The 22,447-nt window shown below is 42.8% G+C and overlaps 1 protein-coding gene across 2 annotated transcripts in view; it reads right to left on the reverse strand.

The window, feature by feature from the left end:
- Positions 1 to 22,447, reverse strand: part of CORIN (corin, serine peptidase) — a 279,818-nt gene that overhangs the window by 169,553 nt on the left and 87,818 nt on the right. For both annotated transcript variants that reach the window (XM_068278537.1, XM_068278536.1), the window contains exon 3: positions 14,511 to 14,900. In XM_068278537.1, the coding sequence (XP_068134638.1) occupies positions 14,511 to 14,900 (390 nt within the window). The remainder of the gene's footprint in view (positions 1 to 14,510; positions 14,901 to 22,447) is intronic.

Consider the following 22,447-nt stretch of genomic DNA (forward strand, 5'->3'; position numbering starts at 1 on the left):
ACCGGGGCCCACAGCGGAAGATCCAGGTGAAGGAAGATGACTGTGAGGGACCGATAAGCCTGAAGGGGTCTGGAGGAAGCCCCAGGTGTGTAATATTATATGTGTGTGTGTGTGTGTGTGTGTGTGTATGTATTATATGTGTATATATGTGTATATATGTATATGGCTTACTATTAACTACAGATTAATGAAAAATAAAAACAAGAGCTTGTCAGATATGTTGTAGCAGTGTTCTCTCAAGGCCCTTTTAGCCCGGCGCTCCACTCAGCTAGTTTTGGTAAGCACCCGGCTGTCATCGGCTCACTTCGTCCTCTGCTGTAAGCAGAGTTGTGCAGAGAAGCACCAGCCCTGTATTCTCTCATCTTGCCCCACCCAGCTACTTCTTCATGCCACCTGGCTTATTTTTCATGCCTCCCAGCTGGAAAAAAGCCCAAAATTACTTACGGTAATTTCTTTTCCAGAAGTCGGAAGGACAGCAACCCTGAGATATGTCTCCCTCCACATTCACTGGACAGGAACTAGATTAAACAATTTGCATAATTAGATAGGCAGGGCATACACACACATATATATATATCGTCATGTCCTTACCCCCTCAGTTAATAAAAAAGACTCCGCACATAATGATGCTTCCAATAACTTTTAATAGAAATAGCGGTGGGTAGTAAGGGTGCTGTCCTTCCGACTTCTGGAAAAGAAATTACCGTAAGTAATTTTGGGCTTTCCCAGAACGTCTCAGGACAGCAACCCTGAGATGATAAACAAGAATAATATTTAGGGAGGGATTACAGCCTGCAACACTTTCCTGCCGAACGTTAAGTCGGCACTAGACAATACATCTAGCCTATAATGTCTCACAAAGGTGTTCTGACTTGACCAGGTGGCTGCCTTGCAAATCTGCTCAACTGATGCTCCTGCCCTCTCTGCCCAGGAAGTTGATACTGCTCTGGTAGAATGAGCTCTGACAGTGGAAGCCAGCTGTTTGCCTTGTTGAGCATAAGACAGAGATATAGCCTGTTTGATCCATCTGGCTATGGTTGATTTTGAGGCCTGTTTACCCCTGAATTTTCCGGCGAATAACACTAGTAATGCATTGGAAATCCTCCAGGACTTAGTACGATGAAGATACTCCAGAACACATCTCCTGACATCTAGGCAATGTAACTTCTGTTCTTTCTGATTGGAAGGGTTATTACAAAAGGAAGGCAGGAAAATTTCTTGAGACCTGTGGAATTTCGAAACCACCTTGGGTAGGAAAGAGGTATCTAGACGAAGTGTAATTCTGTCGTCACTTATAACACAATATGGTTCCAGAATTGACAGTGCCTGTAATTCCCCCACACTTCTGGCTGATGTTATTGCTAGAAGAAAGGCCGTCTTGATAGTTAAAAGTTTATCAGAACTATCCGCCAGTGGTTCAAAGGGTGGCTCACATAACCCTTGCAGAACAGTGTTCAGATCCCAAGACGGTACTCTGTTATGAATCGTTGGTCGAATTCTCTTGAGTGCCTTGAAGAATCTGATGACATCTTCTTCTTCTGCCAACTTTCTGTCAAGAAAGACTGTCAATGCTTAAACTTGTACTTTCAATGTACTACTACTTAGACCTTTTTGGAAACCCTGTTGAAGAAATTCTAAAACTGAATTGGAATGACCAGTGTCTCTAGAATTCACCTCACACCAATTGCTGTATACTCTCCAGGCTTTAGAGTATATTTGGCGCGTCACCTTCTTCCTACTTTGTAACAGTGTTTCCGATAATTTATTCGAAAAACCCTTACTTTTCAGTATTTGCCATTCAGGTTCCATGCTGAAAGATGAAGAAGGCTCAGATTGGGATGCACCGCCGGTCCCTGAGTTAACAGGTCCTCTTGATCTGGAAGGATCAGATGATCCGAAGCTAATCGTTGTAGCAGAGCAAACCACGGTCTTTTTGGCCAATACGGGACAATCAAGATTGCTTCCGCCTGGTCTCGATAGATTTTGTTCAGTACTCTGGAAATCAAATGTAGAGGCGGAAAAATGTACATTCTGTGATGGCTCCAGCTGATTGAGAAGGCATCTACTATCCACGGCTCGTCTTGGGGACAAAGGGAGCAAAACCTCCGGCATTTCGCATTGTTCCTTCTGGCGAATAAGTCCACCTGAGGAATCTTCCAGTATTCTGTTAACTGGTGAAACACCTGGTCGTTGAGACTCCACTCGTCTTGGGACAGATTGAATCTGCTCAGGTAATCTGCTAGGCAATTTAGTGTTCCCTTTAGGTGAACTGCTCTTATAGATTTGAGATTGCGTTCTGCCCAATGCAGAATCCTTGACGCCTGCTGTTGCAGCGACCTGCTTCTTGTACCTCCCTGGTGATTTATGTACGCCACCACTGTACTGTTGTCTGTACGTATCGTCACATGGGTTTCTGATATATGTACTTTGAATGCCAGTATGGCCTCCCAAACTGCTTGCAGCTCTCTGCTGTTTGAAGACCTGCTGCTGATATGGCTTGACCATTTTCCCTGAGCTGTCAGAGAGTTCAGGTGCGCTCCCCATCCCCAAGAGCTCGCGTCTGTCGTTATGACGCACTGGGTTGGAAACTCCCAAAGATTCCCTGTTATCAGATGTTGTGGCTCCATCCACCACAGTAGTGACTGCTTGACACTCCAAGGAATTATAAATCTCTTGTCCAGAGAGGAGAGATGCTTGTCCCATTTCGACAGGATCCAACTCTGAAGACTTCTGGAGTGTAATTGACCCCACTGTATTGCAGGGAAAGATGAGGTTATTGTGCCCAACAAGGCCATCGCTTTCCTCAGGGATATTGTTTTCAGATTCTGAAAGGAGAGAACAGATTTTAACAACAGAGAAAAATTTTTATCAGGTAGAAACAGTCTCTTATTAGTGGTACATATTTCAAACACCAAAAATTCCATCTTTTGGAGAGGCTGAAAAGATGATTTTTCCCAATTAATTAACCACCCCAGTGACTGAAGGAAGTCTATCGTGGACTGAGTCTGGGACCCCACCGATTCAACAGAAGGTCCCCATATAAGTAAATCATCTAGGTAAGATATCACTTGAACAGACTGAAGTCTAAGTTCTGCTAAGAGTTCTGCCATGATTTTTGTGAATAGCCATGGAGCCGATGATAACCCAAAGGGAAGGGCGACAAACTGAAAGTGTCTTACCTCTCCTTGTAACACCACTGCAAATCTCAGGAACTGCTGTGAGTGCAGATGAATCGGCACATGCAGATACGCATCTTTCAGATCCAATGATGTCAGATAGCAGCTCTCTTGTAGTAGATTTAATACTGAGCGGATGTTGTCCATCCGAAACTTTCTGTATCTCACTGTGGTGTTTAGCTTTTTTAGGTTTAAGATGAACCTGTAACTTCCTTGAGGTTTCCTTATTAGAAAGACTGGGGAATAAAACCCCAGTTTTTCCTGGCATCTTGGGACTCTCCGTATGACTCTTTTCTCCAATAGCAAGTTTACCTCTGACTGGAGGGCATGAGCCTGAACTGGAGCTCTTGGGGAAGGGGTCACCCAGAATTGAGATGGAGGTGGGGCTATGAACTCTATTCTGTATCCCTGGAGAATAATGTCCAGTAGCCACTTGCTTTTGAATTTTAACTGCCAATGTTCGAAAAAAATGAGCTAGTCTGCCCCCCACTGGAATCCTGGCGTCATTGTTTTGTTGGTTGACCTGCCGAGGTATATGGAGCATTGGGTTTGGAACGCTGGGACTTGTTGGGAATCCATTTCTTCTCTGGTTCCCTTTGTTTTCCTGTTCGCTTTTCCCTGAAACACGAAAGGAACGGTTAGGGCGGAAAATCTTTCTTTTGTATGGGAAATTCTTCTTTTTATCAGCAGACCTCTCAAGTGTTTCCTCTAATTTGGTTCCAAATAACAAGCCTCCTTCACATGGAATACTACACAATTTTGACTTAGAGGAAGTATCTCCCTGCCATGTTTTCACCCAGATTCCTCTTCTGGCAGAATTAACCAGGGCTGTGGTTCTTGCTGTGAGCCTAACTGAATCATCAGCAGCATCTGATAGGTAATTTGTTGCATGCAAAATTTTCGGAAAAAAATTCAAAATTTCCTCCCTAGATACCCCTGAGGCTATCTGAGACTGGACCTCTACTAACCAAATTTTTAACGATCTTGCTACCGCTGTGGATGCAATAGAGGGTTTGAAATTTAAAGATGCTGCTTCCCATGCTCTTCGCAAAATATTGTCCATCTTTTTATCGATTGGGTCCTTTAAACAACCAAAATCTTCGAATTGAAGATCTGATTTTCTGGATACTTTAGAGAGAGATGGGTCTAGCTTGGGTGCAGAGCCCCAAAACTTCTGGTCTTCAGGACTATAAGGATATCTTTTGTTTAGTGATTTAGGCCAGAAAGCCCTCCTATCCGGGTTATCCCACTCACTCCTAATAATTCCCTTAAGGCTACTATGTACTGGAATGAAAGTCACTTGGGGTTCTGACAAAGTTTCATACATCTGGTCTAATGGAGATAGGGTCTTTGGCTCTATAGTAATACCCATGGCTTCATGCATGGCTGCTAATAATTCCTTCATAAATTCTGTGGAAAAAGCAAACTTTTGATTCTTTATAGTTTTATCAGCAGATTTTTCAGTCTCTGAGGGTATCTCTTCCAGAGATGAAATATCCAATTCCCCTTCTGACATTTCTGAATCTTCAGAATCTGCATTTCTCCTCTTCCTTTTTAAAGTGGGGCCCTCTAAAGGAACTGAACCTGAAGGCCCTGGGATCTCTGACTCTGCTGGGACCGCAGAGACTGCTACCGGCACTGAAGACATTTATACATTTGATACTGCCGCTTCTGGGGCCCTGATAGTCTGTACAGCGGAAGATTTTCAGATCTAATCCATCCTTTCAATTCCTTTAACATAGTGGGGGTTTCCTCATTAACCACCTTTTTAGTACAATCTTGGCATAATACTTTTGAGGTAGATGACATATAATTTCCACATATAACACATCTTTTCCCTGATTTATGCGTTGTTCTAGAACCAGCATGTGATGCAGTCTTGTCCGCTTTATCAGGTTTATCAAGTTTATCAGGCTTGTCAGGCTTATCAGTTTTATCAGTTTTGTCTTGTCTTGATCCGGATTTGGATTCAGACTTAGAAACTGGTCTTTCCATTTTAGGCTGAAATAAAAACAAATACCAGCCATTAGCTCAGCCAAGCCTAATAACTCTCCTAAGGATATGTAAACAATCACCTCAAATGTTACATACCAGAGAGGGTACGGAACTTGTCTCCACAGAGCCCTGGGAGGAAGATCCATCGGCAACCTCCATAGTCAAACGCATAGTGAGACTAGGACATCAGCTTAAATAGCTGTTTAACATAATTGCTTAAGCCCACCCATTGTGCATTAACCTAATGCTGATTCCTACCTCCTGTGGTAATCCCTTTAGCGTTCCTCCCGGCAATCCCCTGCAGCTGAGACTGGTGTGTCAGCTGACGCTGATTTCCATGCTGCAATGTCCGCTGGAACGCACGCCGGGCCAGGAACTTCCTGCTTCTGGATTTCCGACTTCCGGTCACGTGAGGCGCCTGTCACGTGACCCTAGGGCGGGTAGTTTCCGGATTCAGACGCCGCTTGTCCTCCGAACATAGCACAAGGGGAGAGGCCAGTGCGCACAGCATGATCCCGCGCTGAGCAACTAGCCAGCGCCGACAAAGGGGAATCACACAAGCCGCGGCTCCTGTGGACTCACATGGGTGGCCAGCCTTACCCCCTACATCTAGCATCCTGCTGGACAGGAAAACAACTGAGGGGGTAAGGACATGACGATATATATATGTGTGTGTATGCCCTGCCTATCTAATTATGCAAATTGTTTAATCTAGTTCCTGTCCAGTGAATGTGGAGGGAGACATATCTCAGGGTTGCTGTCCTGAGACGTTCTGGGAAAAATCTGGGGAGAACACGGTTATAGTGTCCACTTTCCTCACTCGTCCACAAGTGGCTCTGTGCTACTTTGCAGGCACGGCCATACTAGTGCACAATGGGGAGTGCAAATTTAAACTTCCAGAGGGTCCTAGGCAGTGGCAGTGGTCTTGCGGAAGACACCAGAAGCTTATGGAGCATCAAAAGGGTTCCCTTTTCATAGCTAAGCATATCATTTTTTCTATTGGGTATGCCACGGGTTTGCTTTAAAGCTCCCCACCCAGTGTATTTCAGGTGCCTGGGTAGAAGTGCAAGCTTACAGTGTATACTCACATGCAGGGGAGTAACTAGACATCACTGAGCCCCCCTGCGAAACCTTGGATGGGGCCCCCCCACCCCACCTCCCTCGCTTTCTGCACAGGAAAACTGAGGACCAACGTGTTTTCCCCATGCAGATAAAAAAAAACTTAGACTTAAAGGAAACATCAGGCAATCTATGCTACCCCCAGATCTACTTACCCGGGGCTTCCTCCAGCCCCTTGCAGCCAACAAGTCCCTTGTCGCAGATCTGTTCCCAGTACATACATACACACACAGCCGTATTATTTTACTACCATGAGAGCACATGCTATATGGAGGAACAACAATGACATGCTGAACATAAGATATAGTATTCACTGTGGCAAAACATTCAGAATGTCACTGACTGATACTGTTATTACAGGATCTTGGACTCAATATGAGACAACAAGCTCTCAATGAGGCAGCTACAGTCAGACATCAATCTTACCCACTCTGCTGTGTTGTAAAAGTAATGAGACACCATAAGGTCATTAGCATGTGTGTGATAAGAATCTAGGAATCTCTTCAGAGTGATTGCTGAAGGGACAGTCTACAACTTTTTTTCAAATTGTGACTCCTTTGTTTGTAAGGTTGTACATGAAGTCATCAGAACTTTGCTGCAGTGTGAGACAGATGTTTTTTTTACAAACCCTAGGGAGCAGGGACAGTATACAAATTCCAAAGTGTGAATGATTCCTTATCTATGTGGTGGACACATGCAGTCAAAATAACAATGGTGCGAGAGCAGAATACGTTTTTTTCTCTCCATGCCCTTAGCTGTCAGTCTCTCAAACTCAAACCCCCTGTGGCTTCTTGGCCCCCCTGCGGAGGCATCCCTTGCAGGGTCTATAGTTACGCCCCTGCTCACATACTCACTTGTCAGATGTCGGCCACTGCATGAGGGGGTTTAAAAAGAAATGGTTCATTATGATTGTGCCTACTACATTTGCATTTTGTGGCTTCTGGTTTCTCCAGTTTGTGCCGCATTGATCTTTAAGGCTTGAGGGAGTCGAAGGGGCATTTCTAGCCTTTTCATCACTCTTGGTGAGAAGTCCTGCTCCCCCCCCCCCCCCCCGGATCCTGTCATATTTCTTTGCACACCCTCTTCCGGCTCTCCACAGCTTCGTAAATGCAGTGTATATCGCAGCTGGAGCTGTGCTCTCACACCTGGAGTGCCCAGCTTCTCCTACCACATGTAGCAGGATTACATGCGATATGAGGAGAGTGAGGGGCCAGCACTAGAGGAAGCAGGAGACAGACAGGAGGGTCACACAGGCACAGCACTGGACTCAGAAAGGGAGGTGAGAGCACAGCTTCTGCTGCGCTATACTTTGCATTTAAGCACTGGGCTAGGGGATTGCAGGAGGGGGGCAGGGACAGATAGCGTCACAAGTGGACATAAGGAGGCACAGGGGGACAGAGCGCGGCACAAAGGGGACAGAAGGAACCTAGGCTGTGGGATGGAGGGATGCACAGGGTGGCAGGGGAAGCACAAGGGGACAGAAGGAGGCACAAGGGGACAGAAGGAGGCTCAAGGGGACACCAAGAGGCATGGGGACAGAGGGAAGGCCAAAAAGAGTCACAACGAGAGACAGAACAAGCCGCAGGGGGACAGAAGGAGGCAAAAGGGGGGGCAGAAGGAGTCACAGAGGAGGATAGAAGGCGGCACAGAGGGACTAACGGACTCACACAGGGGGACAGAAGGAGGTACATACAAGACTTTTTTTTTGTATAAACAAAAAGGATGGACTTATAAAAGCATATGTATATAATGAAAATATGGAAACAGTATGTTATGGTTCTCGAGTCACCTTCATACCCTACCTTCTTGTGCGTGCCCGTTTTGACTGATATGGGAAATCTAATGGGTCCCCCCTCCATCCAGATAAGGGTACAATGTGATACCATGTAAACTGACTATATAGTCATTTCTGACTGTTTTGGTTGCTGAACAATGGTAGTTACTGACTTATTCAATTGCTGACTTTATTTCTGTCAGTGTGTTCATTTTTTATGAGGTTGCATTTTTGCTGTGCTATTTTTATGCTTTCAATAAAAATCTTTGAAACTAAAATAAATTTTCAGCAATTTAAAAAGCACCACATTTACCTATGTAAATTGCAACTGGAACAGGCACTGAAATTTGGAACATAGATCACAGCAAGTCTTCCTTCTGTATTTTGTTTGGGATGGATCTATCCTGGGTGGAACCAGTCCAAGATCTGGTTGTGTGTGGTCAGATGTAAGATTCGTAAAAACCTCATGGAACTGCTAAAAGCGGACCACTAATTATGGTAACTTCTTGTGTTGCCATCTGCAGAACCAGTTTAAGTGAGGCATCCAATATACTTCCTTTTGAATGTTGTGGGAACGTACCTAATTAAGAGCCGGTTCACATTGTTTTAAAAACGTATCCGTGGCTCCATTCTGGGGGCCTGGTCAAAACCGGAGCCTTCACGTCATCCCAATGGGTGTTCCCCAGGTAGCCTGAGGGGGTAGCAGCCAGGATGGAGGGTAGCGGGCACAGAGGCAGGGAGGGGGCGCTCCCACTCTCCCCCACCTGGGACCCCCCATCCCCGCTTCCCCTCCAGCTATTTGCGGCAAAAGTAAAGAAAGAGCAAGAGGGGAAGTAATTACCTTTCTTCCTCTGCTCACCACGTGACTTCCGGCAATGCCGGCCCACTAGAGGGCAGCATTGCAGGAAGTCACGGTGAGCAGAGGAAGTAAGGTGCTTCCCCGCTCGCTTATGCTTTTGCCGCACGTAGCTGGAGGGGGAACGCGGGGACGGGGGGACCCAGGTGAGGGACAGGGTGGCGACCCCCAGCCGCTGTGCCCACTACCCCCAGTCCTGGCTGCTACCCCCTCAGCCATCAGTTTTTTGGGGGGTAAAAAAAAAAAAAAAAAAAAAAAGAATGCAAATGGATCAAAAACATTTGCTGCAAAAGGGCAGCACAGGTCAGTTTGTGTTCCGGTTTCTAAAAACGGGAGCCCGGACCGCGGATTGCGTTCTGCAACCGGGTTTAGTGTGGACCGACCCTTAGTAAAGGCAGACCCAATCCTACAGTTATCATCTACACAAACGTTAGATGATTGAAACTGATGTCAGGTGTTCTTCGACTTTTATTATGCCTACAGGAGTCTCCAGTTTAAATGGGTTAATTAGTGCATAGATGCCTAAATTCCTCTTTAGCGTCTAATGAAAGCCTTCCCTCACACGGTTATGATCTTAGATACTTTCATAAAACAATTTTTGTAGAACATATGACGGCACTTTATTTATTTATTGTATTTATAAATCGACAACATATTACGCAGCGCTCATATTACTCTTTAAATAGTCAGTGTACTTTAAGTGTGATCATCATGTTTCCAAACGGGCGCCTGTACTTTAAGCACGTACTTGCATCATTTACTTTTCAGGCATGTGACCCAAAGCATGTACAGCACCAGCGATAACATTGTGCTTATATAAATAGTAAACAAGCTATAATGTGAGGTGATCCATTAAAAAACATTTTCTTTGACACGGTTTCCACTGCTTCTAACATTGTAAATAACCTCTCTGCACTCCTCATTATGTCTTTACTTGGGTACTGAGCAAAAGATTTGCAAATACTAAAGGCTCATAGAAAAAAAAAACCTGTCAAGATGCTCATTCTCTGAGGCCTCAACTGAGAATCTAGCTTGTGTACAGCTCAAAGCGGATCCGAGATGAAAAATTAACTATAACAAGTAACTTGTCTAAATATCTTATCTAAAGTTTAGATAGTTTACACAGAAAATCTGGTTGCATACAGCTTCAATAGTTTATGATCATTACACAGGTAATCTGCAACTGCATCTCCACCCCTCAGCCTGTGAAAAATTCACTCCCCCCTCCCCTCTGCCCCTGAAATCTCTGGCTAGTAACCTCCTCCTCCTCCTGCCCAGACTGAGCTCCCATAAGCCCTTGCTACATGGGTCTGAGTGCCTTGGCGTTTTGAAGAAGCTGTGAGCGAGGCTTGTTTAGTTTATTGGGAATTAGAGTATTAAAACAAAAAAAAGTATTTGGCTTGAGGAATGCCCTATAAACTATATGTAAGGAACACAATTATGCAATGAATAAAAATTCATCTTGGATCCACTTTAAGAATTTTGCTTAGCAATCAAGTTCACTGTATCTCTGCATAACAGATCGAGTGTATAGTCTTCACAGTTACCCTGTCACAAACCACTCACTCCCATACCACCCTGTTGACCCTCCTTTCCTCTCCACTAGGCAGCACATGCTTCTAGGTTATAGCTGAGAAACATGCCTGTACTCACCTCATGCTCAGCAGTTTAGCTCTCACAAATTACCTTCAATAAGGAAGACACACTGAGTGCGTACAAGCCTCTAGTACAGGAGTATCAACTGGTAAATATTCCATTTTGTAAATTCAATAATAGCTTTGACAAGTTTGTATGCCGCACATATCAGTAAACTCAGGACGCAAATATATTCCATGAGTAATCTCCTTTCAAGCTATTTTAAGCAGACCTAACTACACAATTGTTATACTGGGAATACACAATGAGTTTTTTTGGCAGATAGATAAATAATTTTCGACAGGTCCAAAATGACTTTGATCATTTTTCTCATAGAAGTGAATGACAATTGATTGGGAAATCGATCGGCCAGTTAATCTGCCAAAAAAACTCAGTGTATTCCCAGCATTACACAGAAGTGAAAAGATTGTACAATTCAGATTGTATCATTGATGTGTATCTTTAAGGTGCACATCAATGAGACAATCTTGATTGTACAATCTTATTAAATCTATGTAGTGAAAAGTTAACTGAGTGAAAATACTTTGAACAGAACATTTTAGTAGTCCCTAATATAAATGTGGCCATACATCTCTCGACTTGACAGCTGATCTGCCATCTAATTCGATAATTATCGATTCAGAAGACAATCAATGCAGACAAGAGCATGCCTGAACCACAATACGACCAATTTTGGCACTGGAATTGGCTGCATGTATCAACTGGACGAACTGCAACATGTTGAACCGCTGTGGTTGATCGGGTGCACAGTGGTAATGACAATCAATATTGGGATGACTGACTAATGCCACAAAACCCCTAGCGCTGCCCCCCCCCTTGTGTATAAATGTACCCCCGTGTGTGCTTAGTTACGATGTTAATTACATTTTAAGATCTCTCCACAGGTGTTCAATGGGATTTAGATCTGGACTAAGTAAGGCTTGCTACGCTGCAAGGACCAAGCATAGCGTGCATAGCGGCCGCTAATTGTTTTTTTTTAACGAGGGCTGCTGAAGCAGCGCTCGTTTGTGAATCTACCCCTGTGAATCTTACTGCAATACTTTTCTTGTGAGAAATACTTGATTTTCTGAAAATATTTCTGGGGTGCCAACAATATCGGCAATGACTGTATAAGAGTTGAAGGTGTAAAGGTTTCCTCTATATTAACCTATTTTGGTTCCTGGACGTAGAAACTACGTCCAGGAACCATGCACGCTCCCGCGGCCGATCGCGTGCTCCCGGCCCGTGGTTCGTTAGCCAGGCAATCAGTGAATCGGGCTATGGTGCCCGATCACTGATTGCTCTCCCCCGCTGAAAAAGCGACAGCTTCTCTCGGAAGCTGCGCCTTTTCTGGCTTGTTACCTCTCCCATGCGTCGCTCTAAGCGTGTGTTACGCTTAGAGTGACGTCATGTAAACAAACTCATGGCCGCCATCTTGTGGCCAAAAAGTAATACTACAACTAAAAGTAAAAAAAAATGAAAATTAACACACATTTACATTATAAACCTATTGTTTACCTCCCACCCTCCCAAAACTACCCAAATAAAATGTTTACTATAAAAAAAAAACATTACAATAATAAAAAAAAATGTAAATATTTACCTAAGGGTCTAAACTTTTTAAATATCAATGTAAAGATGAAATATTTCTATATTTTTTTTATTTTAAACCTGTAAATAGTGATAGATGCAAAACGGAAAAAATGCACCTTTATTTCCAAATAAAATATTGTCGCCATACATTGTGATAGGGACATAATTTTAAAGGTGTAATAACCGGGACATATGGGCAAATACAATACGTGAGTTTTAATTATGGAGGCATGTATTATTTTAAAACTATAATGGCTGAAAAATGAGAAATCATTTTTTTCCGTTTTTTTCTTATTCTTCCTGTTAAAATGCATTTACAGTAAAGTGGCTCTTAGCAAAATGTACCCCCCAAAGAAAGCCTAATTGGTGGCGGAAAAAACAAGATATAGATCAGTTCATTGTGATAATTAGTGATAAAGTTATAGGCTAATGAATGGGAGGTGAACATTTCTCAAGTAAAAAACGACGGAACGAGAATGGGTTAATGTTACCATATTTCCCACTGTACAAGACACACTTTCTCCGCAAAAAAATTAGTCTTATATGGCGAATGCAGGGAATCTGACTTACTAATGCCCACCAATACACACTGCCGCCACTTTGGGGATTCCCTGCATTAGCCCCCCCCCTGTGTGTCACTGTCAACAACACTGCCAACAACACTGCTAACATACAAGTTCAGTACTATTATTGTGTAACATATTTTCAGCGGTTTGTGCTAAACACCGTTAGAAAAAAGTGTCTTGAGTATGTATGATGTCTTCATTCGCTAACAACTGATTACACAGGATTCATTAAAATAAATAAATGGATTCAGAATTCCATTAGGGCATCATAATAGATAATCACTGACTAATTTTACCACCTCCATGTAGTATGAGAGTTTACTTACACAATCTGTTCATAGAATTAACCTTTAAATGGAAGCGGAGGTGAGAGACATTTATTTCATTTTAAACCAGGGCTGAGGAGTTGTAGTTGGAGTCGGAGTCAGAGTCTGAGTTGGCGGTTTCATGAACTAAGGAGTCGGAGTATTTTTGTACCGTCTCCACAGCCCTGTTTTAACCACTTTGTCCTCCTTGACGTATAAAAACGTCAAGGACGACAGGCGCGATCGCGCGCGTGCACGCGCACTCCCGGCCGCGGAGTCGGTAGCCACGGAATCGATGTATCGGGCTAGGGAGCCCGATCATTGATTCCTCTCCCCCGCTGAAAAAGCGACAGCTTCTCTCGGAAGCTTCGCTCTTTCTGAAGCTGTGCCCCTCTAAGCGTACATTGTACGCTTAGAGTGACGTCATGTAAAAAAAATCGAGATTGCCATCTTGTGGCCAAAAAGTAAAACTACAAGTAAATACCCAAAAACATTACACTACACCAATATTTCCCCAAATAAAACACTTTTATATCCCACCCTCCCAAAAATGCCCACATAAAATGTTTAATAAAAAAAAACAAAAAAAAACACTACTATAAAAAAAAAAAACATAAATATTTACCTAAGGGTCTAAACTTTTTAAATATCTATGAAAAGATGAAATATTTCTCTCTATTTTTTTTTATAAGCTTGTAAATAGTAATGTATGCAAAACGGAAAAAATGCTCTTTTATTTCCAAATAAAATATTGTCGCGATACATTGTGATAGGGACATAATTTAAATGGTGAAATAACCGTGACAAATGGGCAATAACAATACGTGGGTTTTAATTATGGAGGCATGTATTATTTTAAAACTATAATGGCCGAAAACTGACAATGAATTTTTTCATTTTTTTTCTTATTCTTCCAGTTAAAATGCATTTACAGTAAAGTGGCTCTTAGCAAAATGTACCCCCCAAAGAAAGCCTAATTGGTGGCGGAAAAAAACAAGATATAGATCAGTTCATTGTGATAAGTAGTGATAAAGTTATAGGCTAATGAATGGGAGGTGAACATTGCTCGGATGCATAAGCTGAAAACGACTGAGATGTTAAGTGGTTAAACAAAACCAGTTGCCGGGCAGTCCTGCTGATTCTCTGCCTCTAATACTTTTAGCCATAGGCTATGAACAAGCATGCAGATCAGATGTCTATGACAAACTTGACAAGATTAGCTGCAAGCTTGTTTTAGGTGTGTGATTTAGACCCTACTGACCAGAAAGATGAGCAGAGCTGCCAGGCAACTGGTATTGTTTAAAAAGAAATAAATATGGCAGCCTCCCTATGTCTCTAGCCGCAGGTTCCTTTTAGGTTCTGCCAACATGCCCCAAGGATCTTTTTTTTCACTCTGCAACAGTAGCAGCTCATGTAAGCATAGCCACAAGAGCTCATTGATTGTTTTTGTTTGAAACCTCTTAGATTTACAAGTTAAAGCATAATTCTCACCATCTGTGATAAGTATAGGAGTTGCCGGAGAAGTGCCTTTATTGTCCAGTGACTTTGAAGCAATTGTGGTGGGCCGATTGCTTGAAGTGTCCAAAATATTGACAAGTCCTTGGTGCTCTTTGGTCTTTCCCTGATTTGTGCTGTGTTCCTCTACTGTGCTGTGTGTAAAAGGACTTGTATTCTCTTTGACTCCACTAATATTTGTATTCCTTTGGTCATTGTGAGTTGTATTAGAATTCCACAAAGGAGTCTGCACATCCCATTTCCCCACCGTCCTTTCCGACACATTGTCTCCCACTTTTACAAAAGGAATGTGATTAGGTCCATTTTCATTGCCATTGGTTAATGGGTCACTTCTGTTAGAGGCAAAACAATTTCTGTCTATGACACCTAAAATGAAAAAAAAAATAATTAAATTATTGCAATTAGAATTAAGACATTCTGCTACACATACACATATAGCAAAACCTTGGATTGCAAGAAACTTGGTTTAACCCCCTTGGCGTTCTGATTCTTTCCAGATTTTAGGGTCTAAAAGCGGTGCAATTTTTTGCACCCTTTCAGACCCTAAAACCTGGAAAAAAAATCATGCTGCCAGGGAGATCTGCAGCAGTTCTGCAATCACTCACCTCCCTGGCTCCAGCACTGCAGTTAAGCCTCCATCCTCCGGGTGGCGCTGCAACAAGTGAAATTGCCGGCTGTCGTCATGAGGACAGCCAGCGATCTCACCAGCAGGAAGCAGAGCCCCGGAGGAGAGGAAGAAGAATGCCAGCCAATGTCAGGATCCCCGGGAGGTATGTAGAAACGCTCCCCCTGCGCGCATTGCTCTGCATACAGCCTCCGGCGGCTACCCCGAGCAGAGGTCAGGATTACCGCTCTTAGCTGTGGTTTTCCGCCCCGACCCTAGCTCAGGATAACCGCCAAAGGGGGTTAAGAGTGCTTTGCAAGGCAAGCAGACATTTTTATTAAATATTGACTTGATAAGCAAGCGTCGTCATGATATACAAGCATCGTCGTGATGTGATGTGTGTATATGTTCTGTTTATGTGTGTCATCACAACTGAGTCGATGATTCTTCTCCCTTTGAGCCCATAAAGAGACAGCACATTCTGCAGGTCCGGCCAGCAAGGCGGGAGGACACTGTGCACCATTAGTACAATACTATTTAGGAATTTAGGATTTTAGAATGTGGCGAAGTAGTAGCAAAAAAGTTTCTGTACCGTGTTAGCCAAACAAATTATATAGGTAGAAAAAACAAGGTTTTGTAAAAAATAATAACTTTTAATGGCTAACTGATAGAGTTAAATTATGCAAGCTTTCTGGGATCTAGTCCCCTTCCCCATTGACTAGATCCCAGAAAGCTTGCATAATTTAACTCTATCAGTTAGCCATTAAATGTATTATTTTTTACAAAATGTTGTTTTTTCTACCTATATGAATATGGCAAAGATGAGACAAGTAAAGTCAAGTTTGCTTGAAGAGAACCTGAGGTGGGTTTGTGAAATCATATTAGGACACAGAGGCATGTTCTGTATACAATCACCAGCCTCTGTGTCCTTTCATTGTGTGTCCAGCCCCTCCCCCCGGCTCTGCTGTCCCCCATTAAAAAAAGCACCAGGCTAGCGACACGCAGATTGTCGCTAGTCTGCTATTTACCACTGTTTGTCAGTCACCGCCGCTCCCCCACCTCCTGTATAGCGCGGCTCCCCGCCTTTGTCCCTTCCCTCCCCGCCTCTGTAAGCTTCCTCCAATTGGCTTACGGAGGCGGGGAGGGAAGGGACACAGGCAGGGGAGCCGTGTAATGCAGTTGGCGGGGGTGAATGACAGGCTGAGGTAAATAGCAGACTAGTGACAATCTGCGTGTCGCTAGCCTGGACTTCTTTTTAATGGGGACAGCAGAGCCCGGGGGGGGTGGAAGCACAATGAAAGGACACAGAGACTGGTCATTGTATACAGAACTAATATGATAATAATTACCTTCATTATATACATGTATAGTATTCTACAACCTCCCTGGCGTTCAATTTCCCCAGGATTTCTGTGCAAAAAGTGATAAAATTAATTTTTATAACTTTTTTACCTGTAACTTGCCAAAATGTGTCAAGCAAGGGTCTAGTATACAGTGCAGGAGAGTATTGATGTGTATGTTTGTTTATACTGTTCACAGCATGTTTTGTATGGACGGATAATCTGTCAATACCGCTAGGCAGGTAATTTTAGGCACTTTTTAATATGCAGTTAACAGATTTGAATGCATTATGCATAAAAAGAGTTTTTTTTAATAAAACAATGTAGATTTTGGCATAAAAAATACTTTCGTAACCTGTATCCCGCTCCCCACAGCTGACGGCTGTATGTAAGTTCAAAGCTGTAATTCAAGACATACAAATGTAATACCCCTGCAGTTCTCTGGCTATCCTATCAGTGCAGATGGGGGTAGGGCATATCACTTCCTGCGAAGTACAACCCTACAGAAGGCTGAGCCAGAAACAGGCTTCCACACTTCTCTTATGCATAAAGTTGAACTTGGGTAGGTGGTGCAGTTAAAAGAACACAAGTGCAAACTACTTCCATGCTCTATCTGCCTCAGGCACCACCCATTGCCACAAGCTTTAGTCACAGGCTAGCACCTGTAATGCAATTACTGGCCAAAACGATCAAATCGATAATGTGTATACCAGGCATTAGTCTGGGAAATGTAGCCTGTCTTCACTTCCTCATAGTTTGGGCGGCACAATTAACCAACCCACCCACCAGATGTATCCACAGATAGTAAGAAACTAGCTATAGTGCACCGACAAGTACATCTGTTACATAATAATGGCATTTAGTCTGTCACTTGATGTAATGTTTATATTCACATACCCAGATTACGAGTTTTCCTTGTTTCATTTTCATCTAGCTGGACTTTAAGAGTATAACATTTAAAAAAAAACAACAACAAAAACTTGATCATCTCTTTAGAGACATTTATTTGAAATATAACCTTTTCCCATTACTAGAGCTCTCATGCAGGCCAAAACTGATAAGCCATCTAATTGTACGCTACAATCATTTCTATATAATAAGGTAGCAAAGTAACAATTTCCAGCAGTGTGCAGAATGTAAAGTATTGTCACATTAACACCCTAGAAAATGACAGGGTCTATCCATTTCTCTGTATTCCTCAAGGTGTTTCAATTCAATCTAATGTATTATTTCAATGGGCAATTATCTTTATCACATGTGTGATTACACATAATGATACCGTGCCGTTTTGCTTTAATTGCAATTAAGTTCACATACGCCTGTGCAGTTTCCTGAACCAAGATAACATTTCCTCTTCATCAGCTTTCAAATGTCATGTATTTTAAGAATATCTTGTTCACTATTGGCGTTGGAAAGGGCATCGTTCTGCCATGCTGTATATTTAGCGATCAGCTGTGTGGAAAATGGTGCTTCCCATGGATGCTGTGTGAATTTTCTCAAGTGAATAATAAAAAGCCTATGCTCTGTGCGGGCTGCATGCCACTTCCACCACCACCCATGCCTATAAACACTCATAAGGCAGATGTTATAGCAAATCTCGAGCTTCCCTTCAGTGGAACAAAAGTCACAAGACAAATGAACTGCTTAGTGCAGTACTCTGAAGTTCACGCTATAATCTAATATAAGTTTTCTTCTGGGAAAAAAAAGCTTTTTAAATTGAATCAGTCTTGCTCGTGCCATAATTCACTCTGGATCTTGTGTGTGTAAATAGATCTCATGCATATCATGGTAAGTCTGTTTTTAGCTACAGTATGTTCCAAGGAGAAATGGGCTTCTAGATTACGTTAGAGTGTTGTTGTTTTTTTCGTTCCTTTGCAAGCGACGTAAAGAGAGGGGATCCAGGAAGAGCAATGTTTGATGTCATTGACTGCAGTCAGAGCAACATGCCCGAGGTTAGCAAAACATTAACATTCATTAAATCGTCAGAGATCAACTTATTTGGCTTCTATCATTCCCGGTAAAGCAGTCTGCTCTGCAATAAATTAAGAGTTCTTTTATACAATAAGCCTAAAAGCAACTTCGGCAAAGGACTACAATTTAATATGAATGGAACTTCTCACAATGATAAGTGGTTATAAATAAAAAGGAGGGTGGGAAACACGTTGCAGCTGCGTGAGTATAGATTGTTTTTGTCTTCTGTGAAATCCCAGACTTTCTGAAATCAGATTCTGTGGCGCCATATCTTCCCTCTCAGGACTGCTTTTTAGCTTCTGTATATATTGGGCTATTTACCTTCTGCAGTATGAATTTTGGATGCTTCCCGGATGGTATTTAATGATACAAGAGTACCTACCTGTATCTAACAGCAAAGAGAAGAGCATTAATTATGCGTAAATCCCCAACCTCATTTGCAGCCATGAACCTACAAATAACCTTGTCCATGCCTCACTACTCCCCTCACCGCTTTAGACATTCAACCCTCCAGACCTTCAGTCAGCTATATTTTTTCTTGCAGTAAAATTTTTCAAATGTGGCCATATCATCTGTTGCCATTCTTCTTTTCACTTTGTTTCCATGGATGTTTTTTCTTATTTCCTTTTTGTCTGTGTCATAGGTCTTTTATGAAGTTAATGTCTAACTAGACTTCTCTGGACTGCAATGTTGCATAACACATTTACACAAGATGATGGAGCCAGTGGATATCTTCTTATAGTGAAGATAAGTCAGTAATATGGTCCTTATTCAGTTCATTTTTCTCCTGAGTGTTCTCCTAGGTAATATTTTGACACCTTATCAATAAAATGCCACCAACAAGCAAGAAAATACTCAGAATCATTATGACAGTACCTTTTCACCTACTTTTTGGTACTTTTTCAATTGCACAGTGCTGAAAAGCTATTTTAAATAGAAGATGAAAATGTATCTCATAGGAGAAAACAAAGTGAACCTCCGGACTAAAAATCGACTCAGCAGCACTGAAAAGGCCTGGTGTTTCTTTAACAGTATCACAGCATCAGAACTTTGTTTCTCTTATCCAAGCCTCATTTTTAGCTGCACAGAAGAAAACTGCCCAGGCTTTTTTCCCCTGATGCTGTGCAAAGCATGATGGGATTTCTGATGTTGTTGCTCTCGTTCTGCTGTTTTGGTGCAAAAAAATTTTTTTACATTTTGAATTTGACATTTGAAGCTTAGCGCTTGCAGCTAGGAGGGGTTATCAGGACACAGGACAGTTGGAACTGTGTCTTCTGCTCCTTGTCACCTCCTTTCAACCAAAAAGATGGCTGCCCCCATGACAAAGATGGCAGCCCCCATGAATCACAAACATTTGCCTGTTCTTTTAAAACAGGGTGGGTAAAAAATTATATTACCGATCTATTCTAATTAACAGTGTTCTCCCCAGGGCTCTTTAAGTGGGCGGGCCGCCCGGCTGCTTTGAGGTCCCGCCCGCCTACCTTGCTAAGGCTAATGATGTCACGCAGGCAGAGCGTTCTATTGCCTGCTATAAATAAGTGCTCAGCTCTCGCTATACACTGCAGGAGCGTGCCTGTGTGACCTGCTTGAGCAGTGATTGGCTGGGTGGATTGTAAGGGGCAGGGCTGGTTAACTGTCTGTCACCGATTGGCTGGGTGGGTTGTGAGGGGCAGGCCTGGTTAACTGTCTGTCACCGCTATACGGAAAGCCTCTTCTATGCCTCGCTTTGCTGGCTGCTTGTGTCTGTTAGCTTGCAAGCAGCTCAGCTAGCAGAGGCAGCCGCCAGGTAAATACAAACAGCGCAGGGAAACTAGTCCTGTCACTTGAGGCTGGGAGAGCATGAAGCTGCAGACACTCTTTCCCCCCTCCCACCAGCGATCGTATCCACACAGCGTCTCTCTCTCTCCTGTGTGCCCTGGCTGCATGAATCTTCAGCTCCAGATCCAGTGCACGGCAATGAGTTCTGACGCCCCGCCCCCTCTGTTTCCCGGCTGCTTCTCTATCTCTACAATACGAGCTCTGAAGCATGCAGTGCTGGTGAAGTTCAGAACTCTGCACATGAACTGATTGATAATCACCCTTCCTCTGGTGTGAGCAGACCTCTGCTAATGCACTTCTTATCTGATATAGTGCATAGTCTGCGGAGAGTACACGGAGCTTTCAAGGGTCTGGTAAACAAATAAACAATAAGCAATGTAGATTAGCTGACTTGCTGGGGATGGAGGCTGCTGCTGAATGCTGTCTCTCATCTGCCTGATTGCTTGGTTGCCCATAAGATGTAAGTGCCCATACATTACTTGATTGAAGCAACTGGCAGATTTAATATAAGTGATTTTATCTGCCAGAGGTCAGTTGTGAAAAGTTTGCCTAGGGCAGTAAAAATTACAAATCCAGCTCTGGCTGTACTAGTTGGGCAAAGTCTGTGAAAAGTTGCTGCTGCAAAAATAGAAAAAATGGAACATAGATCCAGTGTTGAGGGTATGTGCAGTGCAGGTGGCTTGAAAGGACAGTGTGTGGGGGTGATTCTTGCAGAGTTCACATGTATGTAATTTCATATGGATGTTATTTGCTGTTGGGGTCCAGCAGTATTGCAGATAATTTACTATACTGACCCCTGTTTACTATCTGCAATACCGCTGGACCCCAGCAGCAAATAACAACCATATGAAAAACAAAAATCACCCCCTTTATGAAATGCAACAAACACCCCTGTATGAAACGTGAAATTACTCCCCCTTCCCCCCCCCCCATATTAAATACAATAACCCCCCAGTACGAAATGCAACTATAACACCCATGTTCAGGTTTCTCTCCAGGTTCTTTTAGACAGGTGCATCATCTAACTAAGTTTGGTGAGCAACCGGCTGTCATCAGCTCGCCTCCTCATCCTCTTATGCTGTAGGTAGAGTTGCACCTGCCCCGCATTCCCCCTCGCACCCCACCCGGCTACTTTTTCATGCCACCCGGCTGGAAAAAAATCCTGGGGAGAAAACTGAATTAACATAACTAATGTAACGTAATGACAGTATGTTTGTTTAGGCTGAAGTTCCCCTTTAAGTGAAAAAGTGAATTGAATAAGGGTCTTTGAGTCTCTGTTTTGTAGTATTAAGTTGTTGCAGTAGCCTGAATTTGTGACTGGATTTAGCAGGTGGATACATTTAGAAATAGCACTGCAAAAAAAAATGGCGCCTGGTGATGCCAAAATATTACGTCTTGCTACTAAGGTTATTTAACATTTTAGAAATTCCCCAAATGTTAAATAACCTAGTAACAAGGTGTCATTAACGGCATCTAGTATTATTATACATTACCTGGTCCCGGGAATCGCATCTCTTCCACTTCCTGGTTAGTTTACAGGAGTCCTGCAGCCAGTCAATCACCATACTGGGACTGAAGCAGCATGGTGATTGGCTGGCTGCAGGACAGCTGCCAGGGACCAGGTAAAGTATCACTTCACCCCTGCCTACTCTCCCGCTGGTTGATCTGTTTTACTAGTTAGCATCAGATATGTAAGGTTAGGGCCACCTAAATGTAAATAACACAGACTTAATATCGGTAGATAGAAATTTGAAATCATTTCATGTTATGTATAGGTAAGTCTCTCAATGGGCCAACTGAAGTGAAATTGATGATGACATGTAGACTGCAATAAACTTTAAACTTCCCCTACAAAATGTAAGTATTAAATAATATTAAACCAGCATATCTGTATAACTGGGCCAAAGTAAAACAGTTTTAATAAATCAAATTTGGAGAACCCTCCTCTGCAGAATGAACAAAAAAGGGATTTTGTTTCCCACATGAGTGACATATTTAGTCGCGTACAGTGCCAATGATCTTAATAGAGTATTAAGAATAAACCTAATTCAGTCAAACTCTATAAAACAGCCAGACTAAAGCTGGCCTCACTTGATCTGAGTTTTACATTACAGATTATTAAAGACTGGAGAAGTGAGGATTTGAGTAGACAAGACAAATAAGATTTATATTGCGCTTTT

This window comes from Hyperolius riggenbachi, chromosome 1 (genome assembly GCF_040937935.1).
Source record: "Hyperolius riggenbachi isolate aHypRig1 chromosome 1, aHypRig1.pri, whole genome shotgun sequence".
In the NCBI taxonomy this organism is placed as follows: domain Eukaryota; kingdom Metazoa; phylum Chordata; class Amphibia; order Anura; family Hyperoliidae; genus Hyperolius; species Hyperolius riggenbachi.